The 12,511-nt window shown below is 36.7% G+C and overlaps 1 protein-coding gene across 1 annotated transcript in view; it reads right to left on the bottom strand.

The window, feature by feature from the left end:
* Positions 1–11,491, bottom strand: part of C8A (complement C8 alpha chain) — a 64,486-nt gene extending 52,995 nt beyond the window's left edge. The window contains exon 1 of the mRNA XM_003265135.2: positions 11,283–11,491. Within this exon, the coding sequence (XP_003265183.1) occupies positions 11,283–11,359 (77 nt within the window). The 5' untranslated portion in view covers positions 11,360–11,491. The remainder of the gene's footprint in view (positions 1–11,282) is intronic.
* Positions 11,492–12,511: the final 1,020 nt, after the last annotated feature.

The raw sequence follows: 12,511 nt of genomic DNA, 5'->3' as shown, positions 1-12,511 counted from the left end.
TGCTATATATTGATTTGGTTGAAATCTGTTAAGAAAACTCAGCCTCACATGGTTATGTAGTTGAAAAGGGGAGGAGGGTTTTAACAGCCTTTTCCAATAACTGTGGATGTTCTCCTTTGGTATTACATGAAAACTTGACAAGTGGCAATTTCTTACATGGTAGTGGCATGTGGAACCTGAAAGCATATCAGTGAGTTTTTTGCTCTCTGTCACATTAAAATCCATTGGTCTTTACACTTTGAATGGATCTTGTGCCCATATACAATTTTTATGACATCAGGCATTTGAAATTTGGAAAATAATGGTTCACTGAGTATGTGCCTTACAAATATTAATGCATTTCACTGTATAATATCTAAACATCAAACCTGTTAATATCACCAGTGATCTCGTCAAGTTCATGGTAGTGGATATGTTTCCCCAAATTTTAATTTTCTCATAGAAGCTCAAATCTTGTCATTAGTAACAAGTAATGTTATTTGTTTTCCTTGAAATGATAGGGTCTCTGCATTTTTGTATACAATGCATGCCAAATATCTAAGCCCAAATAACCATAGTTTGGTAGGTTTTTCATCAAGAAAAAATGGTGTTCCAGGAAAAAAAGTGGTCTTATTGACTGATGTTTATGTCCCCCCAATATTTATATGTTGAAACCTAATCCCCAATCTGATGGTATTAGGAAGTGGGGCTTTTGGGAGGTGACTAGGTCATGAGGGTGAAGCCCTCATGAATGGAATTAGTGCCCTCATTAAAGAGATCACAGGGACCTCCCACATCCCTTCCACCACGTGAGGACACAGCTAGAAGACGATCACCTGTTAACCAAAGAAGTAGGCCCTCACCAGACACTGAATCTGCCAGTGCCTTGATCTTGGACTTCCCAGCCTCCAGAACTGTGAAGAATAAATGCTTGCTGCTTAAACCATCCAGTCTATGGTAATTTGTTATAGTAGTCCAAGTACTAAGACAAGTGGCTACCTTAACTTACAGCTCAAATAATTGCTTTTCCTCAAGACAACCATCATACTCAGTGTATACTCAGTGATTTCTTTATGCATTCTTCCCATTTTGTTACATAGAATATTTAAGTCACATCTATTCAAGGATTGAGGTTTAATTAAATTAACAATTCTTACTGCTTCTAGAAGGAATTTCTTAAGTAAAACTTAAAACTTAGGAATTTTGTTTGTTTGTTTTTTCCTATGAGTTTAGTGCCACTGCCTTGATTTTGACCAAGGCCCTAGCAGTTTTATCCGCTGGTGCCTCTGTACCATCAGTGCAACAGTAAACACAGTAAAAGGGGAAAATAATGTCTTACCAATATTATGAGAACTGTTTCGAACCTACAGATCCCCTGAGAAGATATTGGGGACTTTCTGGGGTCTGCAGAACACACTTTGAGAAACTCTAATTTGTAACATGGTGCTAGCAGGCACAAGCCCTCTCATCCCTTCAAAGAAAACCTCATTGCCCAGCTCACAATCTTCCCCCTACATCAATTCCTGTCATCATGCTGGGAGACTCATCATCCTTATAAACGAGTCATCCAACTTTCTGGTTGCTCAGTTGCTCCTCTTCCTTATCTGTAATTATCTTCTCTTTTGAACCCTCTCACTCTCTAAAACAACTCCTCCTCCAAGTCGTTCATTCATGAATCACCTGTGAATAGTTACTTGGGGGCTCCATAGCCTCTCGTTCTTCTATCTTTTATGCTTAAGGGGATTCCCACTGCACATTTGCATGAACCTCATTGGGATCTCCATTATTTCGACATCTAAGCTTCCTCCCTTTCCATCAGACCCCCTCTTCTCTTTATTTACCTTTATAACCAGTTTTGATTCAATTATTCATCACTTTACAATCTTACCTATATTCTAAACACTAGACCCTACTGTTCCCTCAATCACACCTAACTGTAAATCCCATTATCATTAGATAATTGAACGAATCCAATTATCTACCTCTTTACTTTGGTTAATTCATATGTATCTTTCATTCTCATCATAAACATCAATTCCTTAGGGAAATATTTCCTGATATCCAGACTGGTTGAAAACCTCCTTCATATGATTTGGTCAATCTCTGCACATTTTCTCAATACTCAATTATCGAACTTGTAATATTTGTATAATTTATTTCTTCTCTACCAGATTCTAGGCTCTATGAATGCAGATACTGTCTATATTTGCTACAGAGTTCCCAGCACCTATCATGGGCCAGACCCTTGGAAAGTGCTCAGTAAATATTTACGAAAGGAAAAAAAGAAGGAAGGGAAAGAGGGAGGGAAAAAAGGAAGGAAGGAAGGAAAGAAGGAAGGAAGGAAGAAAGGAAGGAAGGAAGGGTGGGAGGGAGGGAAGGGTGTGAGGGAGGGAGGGAAGGGAAATAATAAAACCAATTTCTGGGATATAGACAGTGACATTGTTGAGATATTTATTTGAACCTGATTCTTATAATCTAAATTAAATTAGATCCTGGTATCTCGACATTCAAACGGCTCAGGGTTTGTTACACACGTCCTTTTTCTAATAGACTGTTCTAATAATAAAAGTTTGAAATGGGGGAGCATGGAGAATTGGAAGGAGAGAGAGAAGGTATAGGGAGAAGGTTTGAGAACAGAAAAGGACTCTAGCATTATTTCTGCATCTCACTACACAATTGTCAAGATAATGTCATTGTAAGCCCATAGAGACTGCATTATGTGTCAGACTGGAGGGAAACAGTACTAATGGATGGAAGCAAAGGCCTAGACAGAGAGCAGTTGGTGTATTGCTGTAGTTTTAAAAGCCTTGTGACATGATGTCTAGACAGAGGCATACATGCTAATGCTATCACGGAGGCCAGAGTACAGAAAGTACACCAGGACCATTCATTAAAGTCATTACAGGGCTCCAACCTTTTAGCCAATACCAATGTGACCAACATTTTATTATTCCAATAAATTTTTCAATATAGTTCATTTTTTGATGTTTATAAAAGTAATACATTCTCATTACAGAGAACATAGGAAAGATTATAAATGAAAAGAGTTGCCCCAAATTTTACTATCATTAATATTTAGTTATATTTTCTTCTGTTTATTTTCATAACATATTGAGGTCATACTGAGTATTACATTTTATATCCTGATTCTTCCACTTAATAATAGAGCAGAAACATAAACTATTTATGGTACTACACATTGTTCCATTCCCCTTATATTAAACAATTAGATTATTGAGTCCCCAGTTTTTCTGTATTCAAGTTATTTATTGAAGATATATCCTGTAGAGTGGGATGACTGCATTGAAGGGATTTTAGAGCTTATGGCACATATTGCCAAATGGCTTTCCAAAAGAACTGTATAAATTTTTTAATTACTTAAGGAGCCATTCATAATTCCGTGGCCTAATAAATCTTGGAAAATATTTTTAAGGCATCTCTCAGCTGGCGAAAATCTACTCAATCAGTAAGACATTTAATACGGAGCACAGGGACTCAGGAGTCTTTGCTTCTTATCTTCAGTTTGCCTCTCACCTGCTGGGCTACTACGAGCAAGCTGCTTTAACTGACTTTTAGTTTTTTAATCTGTAGAATGAGCACAAGTCTATATGGTGCTATTGCAGAGTTTCTCAAAATGTACCCTGCAGAGTACCAGTTCCTGAGATATGCACTGGGGTCGGGGAGGAAGAGGAGAAAAGTTCCATGGTCAAATACATTTGGATAAACTGCATACACCATATCATTCTTGGAGATTCAAAATGCCCGATAACATATTAAAGGCTCAGAGAGTTTTCTGCATTTTAATTTGCTTAACCCGGCATTTCCCAAATTTTGTGAGGGAAACACAGGCCATTTCTTTTTGTATGCATCATCTGTAAGACTATGTAACACAGTTGAAACACCGACGTAAAAGAAAGAGGTTTAGAGTCCAGCAAATATGCATTTGAATCTGATTTCTGCTACTTATTGAACTTCAATTTTCTTATAGCTATAAAACCACGGAAAATCGTTTGCAAGACTATTTTGAATATAGGGTGAGATCATGTATGTAAAATCTCGAGCACAAGCCTGGCATACATGTTAACAGCACTCTAACCTTGTCAGCTTCACACATGCTCATCAAACCTCTCCATCTTCATCAAAAATATATTGAATGTACTCGGATAGGGCTGTGGACAAGTGAGATGCTTCCCATCTGCCCTTTAAAATAGGGCAGCATATTGGGCAAAGGGTCTAAAACCTAGAGTTGAATAAGCAACGCGCAAGTCAAATACTTCACCCAGAATGTGGCCACTTCAGCAATTTAGAAAAGAAAATAATTAATTAGCTACCAGTCCTAGGCTAGAAGGTCAGAAAGCCTAACCCTGATGATTACCAGGGGGTTATCCTAATAAATTGGCTCAGCTTGTATTAAAATTTGATTATCACTAATTATATAATCTTGAGCCAGTCCCATCCAGTCACATGGAGATTCCATCATACAATAGAGGTATTTAGATTTAACTATGAAAGTGCTCAGTCTTCAGCAACCTCCATGTTGCTAAGTCCAGTGGAAAGTTATCTGGTTTTGTTTTACTTGCCCTCTGCTATGCAATTTGTGCTATGCAATTTATTTGTCCCCACTCATGTTGATTGCATGAGTGTAATAAGTAGGAGGAGAAAAACAAACTCATGTTGAAACTTGATTCCCGATGTGGCAGTGTTGGGCCTGGTGGGAGGTGTTTGGGTCATGGGGCAGATCCCTCAGGAAAGGCTTAGTGCTGCTCTTGTGGTACTGAGTGGGTTCTCCTGGCTAGACAGACTCATTCTCTCTGGTCCCATGGAAATGAGTTGTTATAAAGCAAGGTTGCTCCTCCTGTTTGGTCCCTCTTCGAAAGTGCCCACTTCCTTTTTCACCTTCTCTGCCATGTTTTGACGCAGCACAAAAGTACTCACCAGGATGTTCCTAATTTATTTTCTTTATAGAACTTAAAGTATATAAAATATTTGCATACATTTTCCAGAACAGAAGCTTCATGAGAGCTGAGAGCAAGGACTTTGTCTTTCTCATTTATATCCCCAGGGCCCAGAACAGTACCTGGCATATAATAGGTGCTCACTAAAACACAATAAGCATGTATATGTCCATTTTTTTTTTTTTTTTGAGACGGAGTCTCGCTCTGTCGCCCAGGCTGGAGTGCAGTGGCACCATCTCGGCTCACTGCAAGCTCCGCCTCCCGGGTTCACGCCATTCTCCTGCCTCAGCCTCTCCGAGTAGCTGGGACTACAGGCGCCCGCCACCACGTCCGGCTAATTATGTCCATTTTAAAAAAAAGCTCTCACCAGAAGCCAGGCAGATGCTGGCATCATGCTTCTTGTACAGCTTGCACAACCATGAGCCAAATAGACTCCTTTCCTTTATAAACTACACAGCTTCAGGTATTCCTTTATAACAACACAAAACTGACTAAGACGTAGTCTGTGAACCACTTTTTTCTTCATGAGAACTTTCATCTCTTGGACTTCTTCAGCACAATTCCTCCTCACTCTCTTCCTACCTTTGGCCAGTTCTCCAAAAATTGGAATTCCTCAAAGTGCAGTCCAGTCTTTCTTCTTTTTCTCTTTCTGCTTTTTTCACCCTTAAGAAGTAAGATCCACATCCTTGGCTTCATACACCATCTGTGCAAATGTTCCTACATTTAGACCTTCAACCTAGACTAGTCCTCTGTAATTCTGTTTTGTTTATCCAACTTCTCCATTTGATATGTCTATCAAATGCCTCTTAGACATGGCAAACTCAATGGTCCCACATCTAAACTCTTCATCTTCTCTTTTAAGCAGCTCCTTGTTATGCCTTCCTGTGGGCCAAGACCTTCTTCTACTTTACCTTTCTCCAATCCATTCTCTGCACAGCAATCAAGATAATTTTTTCAAATGAGAAATCAAATAATATCCTTCCTTTATAAGACTCTCAGTGATTTTTGTTTTTGTGTTTGTGTGTGTTTTACTACACATAGACTCAATTCCAAATTTCTCATTGTGGTGCCTAAGGTTCTTTGGGATCTGGCCTCTGTCCAATTTTGTGACATCTTCTTAAGGCACATTTCTCTGCTTTCATGCTGCTCCCATCCTTCAGTTCTCAAACATGAAAAGCCACTTCCAACCACAGAGTCTTAGCACAGGTGATCCCTCCGCTTTACCCTGCTCTTCACCCAGCTTCTCCCTACCGCCCTTCACATCTCAGTTTAAATGACACCTTTACAGAAAATTCCCTCAATGAGCCTGTCTTTGGATTGCTCTGATATCCTCTAACAAAGGACCCCATTTATTTCCTTCACAGTATTTATCACAATGTAAAAAAAATTTTTTTCTTTTGAGATAGAGTCTTGCTCTGTTGCTCAGACTGGAGTGCAGTGGCATGATCACTGCTCACTGCAGCCTCTGGCTCCCAGGTTCAAGGGATTCTCATGCCTCAGTCTCCCAAGTAGCTGGGACTACAGGCATGTGCCACCATGCCCAGATAATTTTTTGTATTTTTAGTAGAGACGGAGTTTCACCATGTTGGTCAGGATGGTCTCGAACCCCTGAGCTCAAGTGATCCACCTGCCTCGTCCTCCCAAAGTGCTAGGATTACAGGTGTGAGCCACCGCACCCACGATTTTTAAGATAATTTTTTGTTCACATGTTTATTGACTAACTCCATCGCTAATCTGTAAATTCTGTGAGTATTGAAACATTATCTGTTCAGTTTATTACCTAACACCTAGCATACCTGCAATATTTATTTATTGAATGAATGAATAAATAAATCCAAAAAAGTATCCACTGTGTGCTAGATGCACATAGAATTCCATACAGAATTTTAAGTTCCAGGCATGTACTGGGCTCTCCTGCAATATTTGCATAATGCTATTTCCTCCACAGAATGCTAATCATATCTCATTCATCTGGCCAAACCTTTCCACTTCAGTGCATTCTCTCCAGATAGCTTCCTTTAGCCTGCCTGTCCTATGCTAACATAGTGTCATATACATAGATCTTCTGATACTTTATTCCTACTCCTAGACTGCAAGCTCTGGAAGACAGAGATCATGACTGTATTGTTCACCATTGTACCCTAGTGCTGAGCTCAGTACCTTGAATATATTATCTCATATAATCTTAAGTTATTTCATTAAAATTTCACAAGAACCCTGTGGGGGTAGGAAGTACTATTCCCATTTTATAGATGAGTAAACAGATTCATAAGAAGTTGAAATAACTTGCTTAAGGTTATGTAGGTAGAAAGTGGCAAGGCCAGAATTCAAACCAACAAAAGACTCCAAAGCCTGTGCGTTTTTTAAGCATTCCGAGACGTATTCTGAAGGATTTCTGACAAAAGAGAAATAGGGTAATAAAAATAATTTTCTAAAAGCTTACCATGTACCAGGTTCTGTTATAAGTACTTTATATAAACTTACTTACTCAAGTCCTGACAAGAACTCTATGAAATATGTATTATCTCTATTTCATAAATGAAAAAAAAAAATGAAGCTTAGGAAGTTTAAACAACTGGCCCAAGTTCCATAGCCACTACGTGGTGATGCCAGGACTTAATCCCAGATCGATTATACTTCATAGCCCAGACCCAATGCCACCTGAAGTATTGCTAAAGATTAGTTACCCTGAATAAAAGTTTCCATATTACATGATTCACTTTTGAGTCACATCCACTACTCCAATTGTTTTTATTAATTAAAAATTCATATTTCCTGAATACACATCAATTTTCAGTCTTCTGTACTACTATTAAAAATATTCACATGGCCTTGGCCCAAGATGCTTTGGTAAACATACTCTGATGTCCATAAAAGCAATAAAATAAAAAGGGACATCATGATTGAAACTTCTTTAGGGTCAACTGCCTATAGGCCTACTTAACAAAAAGAAAAACTTTAGATGCTTAGATAGTTGTCCTCTATGTTTGGGGTCCTCATTCACATTTTTTTAATTCCCCTAAGGAATTCTGCTTTTCATCAATGGAAATGTTGGGTTGAAAATGTTGGCCTTCAATTGATGGATAGTAAAAACAACACTCTTAGAAGAATGTAATAAGGGTTAAATTGGCCAGTATTCATAAATGCCTATCAGAGTTATCTTGTTATTGAATACTCCCCTTCTCTCTCTAAGGTTCAGTTTCTTGCTCTGCAACATGAGTGGATTAAGCTAGATACTAAATCCTTCCTAATTCTAAAGATCAACGAAATAGAAATAATGGAATTAGCATACAAGAACTTTAAAAGAGTTATTGTAAATATGCTCCATTATTTGAGGAGAATTAACAAGATAATGAGAAGGGTAGTAGAAGATACTAAAAGGTACCAAATGAGACATTTAAAGCTGAAAATTACATTAACTGAAATTTAAAATTCACTGGATAGGCTTAACAGCAGATCAAACATTGCAGAACAAAAAGTTAATAAATATATAGTTATAGAAACCAAAATGAAACAGAAAATAAACTGCCAACAACAAAATAAGAAAGAGCATCACTGACCTGTGGGACTTTATCAAGCAGGCTAGCATCTCTGTAATTGGACTATCAGAAAGACAGATGAGAGTGTATAGGGCAGAAAACATATATGAATGAATCATGGCAAAAAATTTCAAATTTGATGAAAACTATAACCCCACAGAACCATACCACCTTGGAATTAGAAAAATATAAATCTAAAAGATGGCCCAAAAAAAGAAAAAAATAGAAACAAAGAAGACATGGGACAAATAGAAAACAAATAGTAAAATGGTGAATTCAAACCCAAGCATATCAATAGTTATATTTGATGTAAATGGTCTAATTACTATAATTAAAAGGCAGAGATTGTTAGACTAGCTAAAGCAAGCCTCATCTATGTATGTTCACATGAATTATATTTTTAAATATAGTCATATAAGTTAAAATAAAATAATAGAAAAAGATTTGCCACGCACACACTGATCATAAGAAAGCAAGCATAACTGTATGTATTAATAATAAACAAAATAGATTGCAGAACAAGGACCATTGCTGGGGATAATGGAAGCCTTTCATGATAATAAGGGGGTAAATTATCAAGCAGTCAGAATAATTCTAGATGTTTGTTTGTGTGTGTGTGTGTGTGTCTGTGTGTATTTAATAACAGAGCTTTAAAATACATGGAGCAAAAACTGATAGAACTGTAGGTAGGCAAATCCACAAATACAGCTGGAGATTGCAACATTCTTTTCTTAGTAATCAATAGAACAAGATGAAAACTTGAGTGACATTAACAACCAACTTGACTTAATTGACTTGGAACTACACTGAACAACAGAATAATGTACTTTTTTCAGCATATGGAATATTCACTAAGGTTGATCACACTCTTAGTAAAAAACAAATCCCAATACATTAAAAGAATTGCAATTAAAACTTCTAAGCAAGCTAGAAACTTGAAATTAAAAACTTCTAAGCAACACACATACTGAAAGGTGTTATTTGTATAAAATATGTAATAGAGACCCACTGATTTTGAGGCTGAAGATTATAACTTCCTTCCATCACCATTGTTTTAAAATGTTTTTCTCAAATAACACATTTTTAAGATTTTATAATAAGCAAATGTTAAACATGAACTTATAAAATAAATATGTACCATTAAAGTGCAAATCTATATAATATGTTTTCAATGTTAGGGTTCATGTGAAATTTTATTTTGCAGGGGAAAAGAGTGCTATTACTTAAAAATAAAGTTTAAAATCACTGACTGATCAGAAAGATCCATGCCAACTGGCATATTATAAATTTGTTTTGTCTGATTATTGTCAACCATCAAGGGAATGGAAATACCAAAAAATAACAATAACAATCGCACAGCAGCACTGGTGACAGCTTTCACTGAATGATTACTAGGTAATAGGTAATAGGTATTGATCTAAGTACTTTCATGCATTTAATTTTTGTTCTTACTTTCCTCCCATTTTACAGGTAAGGAAAATGAAGCTTGGAAAAATTAAATTACTCGCCTGAGATCAGACAGCTAGTAAATGCCAATGCCAGAATTTGAACCTAATAAAATCATTTCACCATGTAGTTTTTCACTTTCAAACTCAGTGTCACACACTGGCATTAGATACAAAGACCTCATGATTTCCTTCTTCAGCACTTTGTAAAGTATTTAATTGGTTCTATTTTGCCTTGACTTGAAATTTGCCCCTTCACTGGTCTGTCTTGTTTGATAAGTTCATCAAACATCAAGACTCTTTGTTCATTCTCAGAAAGGATTACAATGATAAGCTTTTATAATTAAGAATATCTCGGCGGAGATTTCCTTTACCACAGTTCTCTTGCCTTTATCTTCTAATTATTAGAGATGAATTTTCTGATTTCAAAATTGTATTTCCTTTAAATACAAGTTACAAATTAACTGCTTTTACAAATGTTTTCCTCCCTTCTGAACTGTTACTTAAAGGAATTCTCACTTGCTCTAGCATTTAAAAGCACTAATGATTCAAAATTGCATCATCTATCAAGAATTAGAATTAAGTAATTCTATTTAAAATCTTTAATGTTTGGGAGACAGGGATTGCTTTAAAGCTATCCCAAAGGTGAAATAAAGGACTGCTTAGGCTCCACAAAATACTTAATAGTAAGATATAAAAATAAAAAAAAAACCATGAAGCAAGCTTGGAAATCTCAAGAAAATAGAATGGGCAAAATGCAATGTACATATGAAACTATATCACCTCCCTCTATTATCCCATAGAAAAGATAAAGTCATTTTTAGAATCAAATGACCCAGCATCTCTATAGTCCTTTGCCTTCCCCAAAGTGATTTTGAACACATTATCTAATTTTATCCTCCCCCAAAACTATGAGACAGGTACTCTTATGATGCTCTTTTACAGATAAGAAAGTAGGGGTTAACTGTTCAGCACCACTCAGGAGAACTATTATTTATTAAGTGTCTACTATAAGCTGAGTACATTTTATATTCAGGATCTTATTTTATCTACATTAACTCTTATAGAAGAGGTATTATTATTCTCATTTTACAGCTAGGGAAACTAAGGATCAAACCGATGAAATGATTTACCCTGAGTTATTCAGCTTCTAAGCATTAGAGCTGTGATTTACACATGGGCCAATTTGACTCGAAGTGCATGGTCTTTTCACTGTCCCATCCTCCTCCACAGGAGTAGTAATAACATGAAAAGAGGTTATTTTCCATTCTAACACAGCCTCTGCTGCAAACATAAAAGTGTCTTAGTTCCCCCAGCAAGTGATTCCTATGTGCAAGTTTTGCAGAGACATATGATCCACTTACTGGTTCACTTTCTCCTGTGCAGTTACCCCAGGCTGACAAGTCATCAAAGACAAGATGAAGAAAACAACAGCAAACATCTCAGCCAGAAGCCACCACGCTATATTACCTTGAAGGAATAAAGCTATCTATTCAGGAAATTGGAGTAAAAGATGTCTACAGGCTGGGACCTGTAAGATCTATCTGATGTTGGAAACTCACCCAGATGCACATAGATTCGCACAGAACTCACTTGATTCTCTTTCAAATATGGTTAAATAGTAACCAGGGTATTGATTACCAACATACTCTAAAAATGTTCCAGACACCAAAGGCCACTGCCCTTTAGACCTTTTGAAAAACAATATCCATGTGGTTAAGCAAAGGAAGATATTTAACTAATACCAGCTTAGCAAAGAGGTCTTATTTTCAAAAGGAGGCAAAAACCTAACCAAGATGCAGTTCTAGAATTCCTGGTCTTTTTCAGTGTCTCTTGGAACTTCTGAGGTCAGATCAATCTATTTTGCAAGACTGAAACAAGGCTAATATTGGTATATCAACTCAGACATAAAGCACTCAGAAAAATGTAGGAAATGCTAACCATTACATGAAGGTTCTACTGTACATTGCCAAACATCTAAATCCTGAAATATATGTGTAATTCAATGGACTTTCCACTTTTCGTACAGACATTAGGCATCATTGAGATCCAGCGTTATCTGTTTCTTGAGGGGACCAGATGTCTTAAATAGATAACTCCAGAAGCACTCTCTAGAATTATAATGTCAATAAAACCACACATCTGGACTAATGGTGCCATACCTGCATATAATCTCTTACTCTTCAAGACATAAATTAAATTAAATTAATAGAGATGGATGGATAGATAGGTAGGTACATACATAGATGATGGATAGATACAGAGACAATAATTGAATGGCTACTATGTGGCAGGCATTTCATATGTCTTATTTAATTTTCATAGCAGGGATATGAGATGGAAATTATTAATTCCATTTAGATGGAATTAATGAAGATGAAGAAATGGAAGCCCAGAGAAAGTAACTAACTTGCCCAAGGTCGTATAGCTGTCTCAATATCCTTGGGAATATTTAGATTCTCTCATTAGCAGGATTGTCCAGTAGTATCATTATTGATCTCAAAGTTGGGAGAAATTTTAATGAATGACTTGTATGCTTAAGAAAATGTGTTTCTGATTTAAATGCGGAGATTTTTTTAAAGCCACCAAATTG

This window comes from Nomascus leucogenys, chromosome 5, assembly GCF_006542625.1.
Source record: "Nomascus leucogenys isolate Asia chromosome 5, Asia_NLE_v1, whole genome shotgun sequence".
In the NCBI taxonomy this organism is placed as follows: domain Eukaryota; kingdom Metazoa; phylum Chordata; class Mammalia; order Primates; family Hylobatidae; genus Nomascus; species Nomascus leucogenys.
The sequence above is the reverse complement of the archived record's forward strand: the minus strand, read 5'-3'. Positions and strand labels throughout refer to the sequence as shown.